Source organism: Vigna unguiculata, chromosome 1 (assembly GCF_004118075.2).
Source record: "Vigna unguiculata cultivar IT97K-499-35 chromosome 1, ASM411807v1, whole genome shotgun sequence".
Lineage (NCBI taxonomy): Eukaryota > Viridiplantae > Streptophyta > Magnoliopsida > Fabales > Fabaceae > Vigna > Vigna unguiculata.
Genome location: NC_040279.1, coordinates 30,365,152 through 30,377,548, shown reverse-complemented (window position 1 = coordinate 30,377,548; position 12,397 = coordinate 30,365,152). Strand labels below are relative to the sequence as shown.

The following is a 12,397-nucleotide window of genomic DNA, read 5'->3' as shown; positions in this document are numbered from 1 at the left end:
ACTTCCCACTTATTTGTTTATTATGCCCACTTATTTGCCAATATTTTTTCTTTAAGCCAACCACCTAGTGCAAGTGATAAGGGTTGATTTTTGTAAATTATAATCAATTTTTTGGTACATAAGAAGTGCATTCTGATAAAAAAAAGATTGATCAGTAAATTTTAAAAAATATTACGAAAAGTAATACGCAGCTGCAACTTATTTGTTCTATGTGCCCCACTTATTTGCCTATCTAGTTTGACCTTTTTTTTTTTCAAACCAGCCACCTAGTGCAAGTAATAAGAGTTGATTTTATTACTTATAATCAAATTCATGGTACATTAGAGGTACATCTCATTGGATGATAAAAAGAAAGACTAATTAGTAAATATTAAAAAATTGTACATAAAATAATATGTAGCTCCCCACTTATTTGTCTATCTGGTTTGACATATTTTTTTTCTTCAAGTCAGTCACCTAGTTCAAGCTATAAGGGTTTATTTTTGTAACTTATAACGAAATTCGGGGTACATAAGAGGTACATCCCATTGGATCATAAAAAAATTTATTAGTAAATTTAAAATAATTGTACGAAAAGTGGTATGTTGCATCCACTTATTTGTATATTATGCCCCACTTATTTGTCTATCTAATTTAACCTATTTTTTTCTTCGTGCTAGCTACCTAGTGCAAGCAATAGGGTTGATTTTTTTAACTTATAATTAAATTCGGGGTACATAAGGTACATCTCATTGGTGATAAAAAAAATATTGATTAATAAATTTTAAAAAATTGTACATTGGATGTACATCCCATTGAATAGATGTACGGAGAGTATTACAGAGCTAGCTCTCCACTTATTTGTGTTTATTATGTCCCACGAAAAGTAAATTAATATTTATAACAATTAGAAATATTCTATTTAATAATTGAATCTAAGAATTTTATTCAATTTATAATTAAATTTAATAATTTATAATTGAATTTTAAAAATAATTAATAAAAATGTCAATTTTAGAAAAAATATTAGTATAATTTTTATAAAAAATATTAAATTGGTGTCAATTTGAAAATGACAAAATTGATTGATTTTAACCAAAATTGGGACTAAATTGAATAAAAATAACGAATATAGGGACTAAATTGAACAAAAAAAAACACAACCACAAATGACACGTGGTATAATTATGACTTGACACGTAGACAATTTTTTAAAATTAAAAAAATTAAAAAATTAAAAAAACCAAGAACTGACATGTGACATGTACTACTATTCAAAAATGTTAAGTATTTAAACACCATTACTAAAAAGGACCAAATTAATCAAAATTTGACCAAAATAAAAACGTTATTAAACACAAACAAAAATGATGATCAAATTGAATAAAAACAATGAAAATAGGGACCAAATATATATTTAAGCCTTATATTTATAGAATTATTTAAGCACTACATGGTATATCATCCTAAATATCTAAATATTTGTAAACATTTTTCTTCTAATTAAAATGAAATGAAAGAGAAAATATTTAATATATTTTAGTTTAATTTTTTAAAAATAGAGTATACTTTAAAAAATATAATAAATAATTTCATACTAATAAAAAGAATTAGATTAAATTATTATATTTAATTATTGTTTAAATATATTTAATTCTTCTTTTCTATTTTATTTCATCCAAGTAAATAAAGAGAATTTTTCTTCTTCTTTATTTAGTCATCTAAATAATATATTTTTATTAAATTTGGATCAACTTTTTACTTTTAGATTTTTTTTTTAATTTCTAAATTTCATAAAATGAATGTTTTTTTTGTCACCAACGCATGTATACTCATTGTTGTTAACGTGACCAGTAATATTCACATCAACAAGGACATATGTCACTAAAATAATGATACTTTTCTTTTTCAGTTCCAAAAATTTGGATAAAATTGGATTTTAGTCATCCAAATTTAAATATAATTTTATATTTCTTTAAATATAAAATTGACGTTTTAAGTCTCAAATTTAAAAATACTAGTTAGTCTTCCATATTTAAAATCTTTTTAATCCCAAATGTAAAAGTGGTATTTTAAGTATTTTAATTTTAAAATAATTTATTTTAATTCTAAAGTTGACATCGTGGAAAATGTATGAACGTTAATACATGTTTAGTTTAAGAATGAAATTTTAATCATTCTGAAGATGCTATTGCTTGATAATTTATCTTAAAAGTTGGAAGAAAATATATCCTTAGCAACTTAAACTTATCTATGCAATTGAAGAAGGTTAACAACACAAATGTTATGGGTCAATTTCTTTTCCATTTTACTCCTTTACTTTTTTTTGTTTACGTAAAAGAGTAGAATAAAACAAAAGTCATGCTATAATAACCATAAACTAGAGATATTGATTCAATATTTTTCCTTAATTTGAGATACTTAAAAATATTATTTTTAATTTATGATACTAAACTAAACTTTGACCTAATTTCCGGAAATTAAAAAACTATTTTACTCAAAAATTTAAAAATTAATTTTATGTCATTATTTTATTTAGAAAATCATTTTTAAAGCAAATATTTCACCAATAAGACCCTAATTCAAGAGTCCTTTGCTCTTTCTCTGGTGTGCTCTGTTCTGTTCTGCCCTAATCTATCTATCCTCTTCACCTTCCAAAATTCTCTGTTTTTTTCTTCCATGAATTCACTTTCTTTAACTTCCTTCCTTTCCATACCCTCACCACCATGCAACTTCCATTCCCTTCTTCAATCCAAGCACCAACCTTTTACGCACAATCTCCGTTTCACTGCTCTTACTCTCTCTCCAATTTCTCTCACACCAAAACCCTCGTTGCGGCGAGCCACTGACTCGGACATCGACGCCCCCATTTCTCTGCCGGAGGGGGCGTCTTTTGTTTCCATCCCAGAAATCGTGGAGAAGGATTGGTCCGTGCTCGATTGCGTCGAACAGCGAAGCGTGGAGCGCATTGTGGCTGCGGGGAAGGTCCAAGAGGGTTCGAGGGTTTTGGTTTCAACTGGGTCTGAAGACTTTGTGGATTCCTTGGTGGGGTTGACTTCCTCTCTGTTCGTTGTCCATGACTCGCTTCTCGTGTTGGCCTGCATCAAAGAGAAATATGACAGGGTGAAGTGTTGGCAAGGAGAGATTCTACATGTTCCCGAAAAGTGGGCTCCTTTTGATGCTGTCTTCCTTTATTTTCTTCCCGCGTTGCCCTTCAAGCTTGACCAAATTCTGGGATCTTTGGCTGGGAAATGTGCTCCAGGTTATTTTTTCTTCAATTTTTACAACTTTATAGTTGCTACTGATTATTAGTTTCCTCTTTATATGGCATATTGCTCCGTGTTGTGTGGTAGGAAACGTAACAAAGCTGCTTAGGTTGTTTACAGTTGAGAAATGTTAGCACCGCCCTATGAAACATTTTCAGGCATGCGGTTTGTTGTAATTGACATTTGGGTCTAATGTCATGTTTGGGTAGACTTTGTATCCTAAGTAGAAATTAACTTAGTCAGTTTTTGAAGATGTTATGTAAGAAAACTTTTATGCATTAGGTAATTTATAAGCTAATTTTAACTTAGGGAGGATCTTTAACCTGATTTAGTTTTTTAATTCATTTTCCAACTTATGATTGATAACAAATTTATCTAACCAAGACTTGATTTCTTATTTGATATGCCTCTACTCATAATTTTGTAGCTTTTAAAGAATTTTAATCAATGGGAAAGAGTGTAGTTGGGGTGTGTAAGAGAGTATCGCTGCTTACTAGCACTACTATAGTTTTAACTTTTTATGTGAACTTCATTCAAGCATGAGTAGTCATTCTATTTGCTTTTGAGACAAACACCAAACATGATGTTGTGTTTCAGAAAGTTTGCTGTTCACCGAGGTTTGAGTAATTTCGGATGAGGGCCAGAGACTATGTTTTATTTAGATGATAATTTATGAATGTGTAATTTTTATTTTTATTCTGCTAGTTGAATGTATACTTGACTGTATTGCACAGTAAATTGATGGATTTTCTTAGTTTTCCATGTTATTTTTCTTATTCTTAGTCAATATTATTTCCTTGTGAAGTTTAGCTCATTGTTATATTTAATTTTGCATTTGACCTGTAGGTGGAAGAGTGATTATCAGTCATCCCAAAGGGAGAGAAGTATTAGAACAGCAACGAAAACAGTACCCAGATGTAGTGGTTTCTGACATACCTGATAAAACATATTTGCAAAGTGTTGCAGCAGCTCACTCTTTTGATGTGGCTGAATTTGTGGATGAACCTGACCTATATTTAGCCGTTTTGATCTGTTCCAGGACTTAATGCCTAGAGTATACACATTTTGATTGAATTTCTTGTATGATGTATTCCTTTTTTTGACTTATAACTTGAATTTTTAGATGAAAAGTCATTAAATGTTAACTATGATGTGTCTTTGGTTCCAGCTAGTGTGATCATATAGGGTAAGACAATTTTGGTTTGATTTTGGGACTCTGAATGTGGTAGTGCTAAGGGTATCAATGGATGATGCTTCTAATTTCATGGCAGGGTAGTGCTAAGGGTTATCAATTCTATTTCTGGCTTGAGGAGCTTCTGATGTTGCTTTGCCCATGACTGAGGTATATGTTTCAGAAGTGAGCTGCGTATGTAAATAAAATTCACAAAATTCACGGAATGGATCAAAGGAAGAACATGCAAGAAAAGATACAGATTTTGTTCCCATTTCCCCCAAAAACATTATTCAACTAATAGGGAAAGTTACCTTAAAACTAAGGGAGAAATATAATCTAAAGTATTAAATTAGAAATAAACAAGTTCATGGAGTGTGACAAAATTTAGTGGTATTTAATAAGATTTTTTATAACTACTAAAAAGAGTCTATTTATGTTCAAAAGTATAGTGGTATATCTTTTAAGACTGATTTCAATGAAATTTTTAATCTGATGTAAGAATGTCTCTCTCTTATTTGTCAATTGCCAGATTTTTTTTTTTCCATCATACATAATCTTTTTATGTTTGTTAAAAGGTGGCATAAACATTTATGTGCAGAACTTGATAATTTTCTTTGCAAATTTTCATCCTTTTAAATAAGATTTATTATTCATACACAAGACCGTAGTTTTGAATTTATTACTCAAACAAAAAGAAAAGGATGTAAATGTTCACATATTGGGAGAGTGAATGAAAGAATTTAATGGAATAGAGAGGAGATTCAGGTTGTTGTTTCTATTGAGGAGTTGAAAAGCGTAGATAAAATTAGAAGATTACAAATTGTTTTTGTAAAAAATAATATAAAATAAAGAATGGATAAATTAAAATTAATTTAAAGGAAGATATAGATAATTAGTTATGATAAGATACGAATGGATAAATAAAAAATTGGTAGGTTTAATTAATTAAAAATACAAATGTCATTGCTATTAAAAAAGTGTTTTAATATATTGATTTAAAAATAAATGTTCAGATTAAAATAAAATAAATTTTGAACAATTATTTTTTTGACTAAAATAATAATAGGTACAATTAATTGGATCCGGGTCCTCGCTCCTTTCGATGGCATAGAGTGCATACATTGAAGACTACAAACAAAACCAATGGTGACATGTAAAATTATGATCAATGACGTATGATTATGGTTTAATTATTTATTATTTGGAATTCTTCACGAATATGTCAATTTGGTATCTATTTTTATAAAAGTGTTAATTTCATCTCAATTTTTAAAAGTTAACTTAATTATTTTTTTTTAAATATTAATACCATTAATGACGTGTGTAATGTGTAAACCTCTAAGTTTTTGTAATTTTTTTTAACTTTTTTTATTTTATTTTTTGCAACTTTTTTTGTTATCCCATATCAAATCCTTGATTTGAGTGTAACTTGAATCAAAGAGACATACATAAGGATTAAATTGAAATCAAAATAATGATACTTGACAGTGATACTGACACATGACATTGTCTTGTCACGTGACATGTGAGACCAAGGACTAGATACATGATAAAAAGAATTTGCAAAAAATAAAATTAAACAAAATGTAGGTTGACACATGACATGTCGTTAACTGCGTTAATAATTTTTTTATTAAATTACTCTTTTGGTCCTTGTATTTGTAAGTAGTGTCAGATTGGTCCTCTATTTTTTTTTCTCAACTTGGTCTTTTTTTAAAAAAAAGATTCAATTTGGTCTTTGTCGTCAATTTTGACCAAATGATGTTAAAGTCAACTCCACATGACAATTTGTGATTTTTTGGATTTTTTAATTTTTTTAAAATTTAATTTTTTTACATATGTCACTTCACATTTATGCCACATGTAAAAATGATTGAATTTGGTCCCTATATTTATTTTTAGTTTCAATTTAGTATCATTTTTTGTAAAAAATAAAGTAATATTATCCCTCCTTAAATTGGGACTCAATTTACTTTTTGTATAAATCTTATGACGATATTTTTACTAAAATTAAATTTTTTATTAAATATTGTAGAAATATTTTAATTAAATATTTTTAGAAATATTTTTAAACAAACTTTTTATTTTTAGTTTTATTATTAAACAAAGTTAAATCTCAAAACTAATTTTAATAATTAACCACTTTGTCATCGTATATAAAGACATTAAGTGTGTATCATATTATACAAACTTAGTGAAGATTAAAAATTAAATAACTTGTCACACTTACAATAATCAAATTGAATCGGTTTTTAAAAAATAATGACCATATTGAGATAAAAAAAACAAATTAGAAAACCAATTTGATACTATTTGACAAATACAAGGACAAAAAAAGTAATTTAATCTATCTTTTTTATCTGAAAATAATCTAATTGAGATATGTTTCAAAAACTAAAACGCAATTAACATATTTTTAAAAACAAATTTTAAAATTGACACATCCTATTAAGTGGAAACATCCAAATAATTAGGGTTGGGCATAATTTACTAAACTATAGTTAATTGTATTATATTAAACTAAAATATACTAAACTATTCATAATAATAATTGAACTGTACTATAAAATAGTTTAGTTTTAAGAAACTAAACTTATGCTAAGTTAACTAAGTTAACTATTGAACTATAGTAGATTGAAAGATCAAAATACCTCAAATAAAATATTAGTATTAGGATAAGAATTGGATTTATGTGTTTTATATCTTACCTTCTATTCTTTCTCTTTCATATTGAAATATTTATTTTATTTTGTCTTAATTTTTTTCTTTACTCTTTCTTTGAGAAAAATATAAAATATTTATAATTAATTTATTAAAAAAATTATAAATTAATTCAATATCTTATTTTATTTTGAATGAATTTTACTATGTAATGTTATTTTTATGTTATGATTTTACAGAAGTTATTTTTAAAAATTAAATTCTGTGACAGCTAATATTTTTATAATTTTTTATTTATATTAAAGTTTTTTGTAAATTAAATATTGAAATTAGTATAATAAATATAAATATTGGTATTAACGTATTTTTTATTTTAAAATCTTATGTAATATTATTTTTTAGTTTTAAAATATTTATTATATGGTATCAACTTTTTTAAAGAGAATTTATTTTAAAAAATTCTTAAAATATTAATTTTAGAACTTCATAAAATTTCTATAACATTTTTCACACAAATATTAATGAATACAAATGTTAAAAAAAATATTAATTTTGAGAATTTTCTAAAATAAATCCTTTTAAAAAATTTTACGCAACATAATAAACATTGTAAAACTAAAAAGTAATATTAGATAAGATTTTAAAATATAAAAAATAAGTTAATACCGATATTTATATTTATTATATTAATTTTAATATTTTAATTACATTTTAAGTTACGAAAAACTTTAATATAAATAAAAAAATTATAAAAATGTTAATTGGTGTATTGAAGTATGATGCATATTTCAAGTATTATTTTTTAGGCTAAATTACCCTTTTGGTCCCTCTATTTGTCATGAAATTTCATTTTGGTCCTCGAGTTTTTCGTTATCTCAATTTGGTCCTCATATTCTTAAAAATGACTCAATTTGGTCCTAACCGTTAACTTTGACCAGACGGTGTTAAAGTCAACGCCACGTGTCAATTTCTGGTTTTTTTAATTTTTTTAATTTTAATTTTTTTAATTTTTTTTTAATTTTTTAAAATTTTTTTTAAAATTTTTTAAAATTTTTTTTCTTTTTGACACGTGTCACTTCATAGTCGTGCCACGTGTCAAAGTGACTCAATTTGGTCCCTATATTTGTTTTTAGTTTCAATTTAGTCCCAATTTTTGTAAAAATGAAGCAATATTGTCCTTTCTCAAATTGACACTAAATTTACTTTTTTATAAATTTTATGGTGATATTCTTACTAAAATTAACATTTTTATTAAATATTTCTATAAATATTTTAAATTAACTTTAAATTCTACACAAAACATTAGACTTTGATTTTGTTTTGAACTTGAAATTTAGTTCCTAAATTTATGTGTGACAAGTTATTTGATTTTTAAAAATATTTCTATAAATATTTAATAAAAATGTCAATTTTATTAAGAATATCATCATAAGTTGTATATAAAGATTAAATTGAGTCTCAATCTAAGGAGGGACAATATTGCTTCATTTTTACAAAAATTGGGACTAAATTGAAACTAAAAACAAATATAGGGACCAAATTGAGTCACTTTGACACGTGGCACGACTATGAAGTGACACGTGTCAAAAAGAAAAAATTTTAAAAAAAATTTTAAAAAATAAAAAAAAATTAAAAAAATTAAAAAAACCAGAAATTGACACGTGGCGTTGACTTTAACACCGTCTGGTCAAAGTTAACGGTGAGGACCAAATTGAGTCATTTTTAAGAATGAGGACCAAATTGAGACAACGAAAAACTCGAGGACCAAAATGAAATTTCATGACAAATAGAGGGACCAAAAAGGTAATTTAGCCTATTTTTTAAGTATTTTCAAATTATAAACTTTAGATTATTATTGTGTAGTGCAATCATATGTAATTAGTGCAATTCGATTCAAAATAGTGTAATTCAGTTCAAAAATAGTGCAATTCAATTCAAAATCAATGCAATCCGGTTCAAAAATAGTACAATTCAGTTCAAAAAGAGTGAAGTTTATTCAAAATCAATGCAATTCGGTTCAAAAATGGTTCAAAAACAGTGTAGTTAAGTTAAAAATTAGTGTAGTTCAGTCCAAAAATAGTGCAGTTCAGTTCTGACGTAGTGCAGTTCATAAAACAATTCAGTTTATAATAATTCAATTCAGTTTATATTATAGTGCATTGTAATTCAGTGCAGTGCAGTTCAGTCCAGTTTATTTTTAAAAATAACAGTTCAGTTCAGTTCATCTGAATTGTTTTTCAGTTCAGTGCAGTTCATGCGAACAGTTTTTTAGTTCAGTGCAATTTTTGATAGTGCAGTACAGTTTGGTTTATTTTGTCCAGCCCTACGAATAATTAAACCTCCGTTTTGGTAAAATCAGACAACAACCGTACAGTTACCGGCACATCTCTCATGTCCAAATACAGATACTAAATTTTGTATACCTCGCAAATCAGTGTTTACACTCACGCATAAATCGCTTAAAATTAACCACTGATGAATGTGTTTGCTCCAACAGTAGTTACCTAGATGTATACAAACAGTAAAAGATTAAACATATTTATTGGTTTTATTTTCGTTCATCCGAACCTTGTCATTTTCGTTTATTTTTTTACTTTTTGTAATTTTGTAATTTTGAATGTTTTCTAAAAATTCATGGAATTCTTTTAAATTCCAACAACGTAAATTCATTATTCAAACTACAAAATATGATGGTGAGTATTTTAAAAGAATGCAATATTAATCATGGAAGTTTATTCAAATTATTAGTATATTGCTAATCAAGAAAATTCTCAAATGTTAATCAAGTTTTTCGTAAGAGGTATGGTATTGGAAAAGTTATTGTATAGTTCACACCTATAATATGGTAAAAAATATTTAATCTAAGAATTAGAAGTTTCATGTATTAGATTACTTTTGAAAGAAAAATAATCATGTTATCTTTATTTATTATTTAATTAGTATAGTTGAAATTTTAAATTCAATTCTAAACAATTTGCACTAGATAAGTTTTAACTTTTCAATTTTAATATTATTTTTATTTATTTTTAGAGAAGATATTAAATAAGTAGAATATGTAATTAATATGGTAAAGGATAATATAAAATATCAAATAACTCATGTATAAGTCATTGTGTGGAAAATAGTACACATTAGAGATGGCAAATAAACCCGTGCCCGTGGGTATCACCCGAACCCGTCCCCGTTTTGACGGGGAATCCCCGCTTTGACTGGGTATGGGTATGGGTATGGGTAATACCCGAAATTTTCAACTGGGGATGGGGATGGGGATGGGGATATATATATACCCGCCCAAATACCCGTCCCCGCTTAAATTACTAAACTATTTATAATTTATTAAATAATCTAAAAAATATATATAAATAAATAATATATTTACACATAAAATATAATATAATATAATATAATATAATATAGTATATATACATATAAATAAAATATACTTTTATATATATATATATATATATATATATATATATATATATATATATATATATATATTTACACATATACATGTAATATAATATAATATACATATAATATATATACATAATAATATAATATATATTATTATATTTATATTATTATATAATATAATATAATATATACTTAAAATAAATATATATCTATAAAAAATATATATATATATATATATATATATATATATAAACATAAGATATCCACACATATAATATATATAATAATAATATAATATATAATATAATATAATATATATAAATAATTATATATATATAAACATAAGATATCCACACATATAATATATATATACATAGTAATATAATATATAATATATAATATAATATAATATAATATAATATATATATATATATATATATATATATATATATATATATATATATATATATAACATATTTCTCATTCTCTTTGTTTTTTGTTATACACTTTGTTTACTCTCTCAATTGTCTGGTTTGTTTTTCAAGATTTAATTTTGAAGGTAATTTTTCTTCTTCTTATTACATAATTTTTACTCTCTGTACATGGTTATGTTCAAATAGGTGTTCCTCAATTTCATTCTATGAAATAATTTTTAGGTTACACATTTGATTATCTTTATTTATTTATTTATTTTCATGAAAATGTTTGACTCTTATTTTGTAGCTCTTCTTTTTGTTACTTTGGTTATACACTTTTTTACTCTCTTTTAATTGTTTGGCTTGTTCTTTAAGGTTTAAGCAGATCTTCAAGGTACTTTTCCTTTTATCATAATCTTAATTATACATTTTTTTTTTTTCCGTTATGTTATGTTCAAATGGATATTCTCAAATTTGGGTCACACATTTAATTATCTTTACTCCTTTATGATAATTTTATTTATTATTTATTTTTTGTTTCATGATAATGTTTAATTCTCAATTTTAAGTGCTCAATTGCATAAATCCTTAATTTAATTCAAGATCAAAAGATGAAGAATCTATGTTTAAATTTGAATTATTATTAATTTAATTTTGTTATTTGTGCTATTTCGTTTAAGTGGTATAATATAAATTTTTAATAGTATAAAAAATATTTGAAATATTTTTAAACTTGATTATTGGTTTTCCTTTTATATTTTGTTAAAAAAGAAATTAACCTTTTTACTTTGTTTGATTTTTTTTTTGTTACGTATGTTAGTTTCTAGAGAAAATGAGCACAGGAGATCAAGATTTGCAGGTACCAAGTCCACCACAGTGTTCACAACAACCAACTCCCTTTCAAAGTTCCAATAATGACAGTCAATCTCCATTGAATCCATCTACGCAAACACCTTCAGAAGTTCATGATGAAATACATTCAACAACACAAGTAGAGCCTGAGAAAGGGAAATTGAAAAGTGTTGTGTGGGAACACTTTGAAAAGATAAAAGTTGAAGGAAAAGGGGGACAAAAAACACTTTTTTCTAAGATTTCAAGTGGCAAAAAGGAATTGGCTTGTGGAGCTTATAATGAAGAAAATGCCAAGAGGGAACTTGCAACAATGATTATATTGCATGAATATCCATTGTCAATAGTGGACCATATTGGTTTTATTAGATTCGTGACAACAATTCAACCATTATTTCAACTTCCTTCACGAAATATGATAAAGAAAGAGATACTCGGCATCTATGAACATGAAAAACAAGTTGTTATGAAGTTGATAGATACAAATAAAGGAAGAATAGCAATTACATCGGATATGTGGACTGCAAGCAATCAAAAGAAAGGGTATATGTCTATCACAGCTCACTATATTGATGACAATTGGACATTGCAAAATATAATTTTGAGGTACACCTTTTTTAATTTATAAATTTTCC

The 12,397-nt window shown here is 25.7% G+C and overlaps 1 protein-coding gene across 1 annotated transcript; it reads left to right on the top strand.

The window, feature by feature from the left end:
* The first annotated feature begins 2,561 nt into the window (after positions 1-2,561).
* LOC114173383 lies at positions 2,562-4,412 on the top strand. Its single transcript, XM_028057745.1, has 2 exons — positions 2,562-3,241; positions 4,092-4,412. Exons 1-2 carry the CDS (start codon positions 2,659-2,661, stop codon positions 4,289-4,291), a joined length of 783 nt encoding a protein of 260 aa, XP_027913546.1. The 5' UTR covers positions 2,562-2,658; the 3' UTR covers positions 4,292-4,412.
* Positions 4,413-12,397: the final 7,985 nt, after the last annotated feature.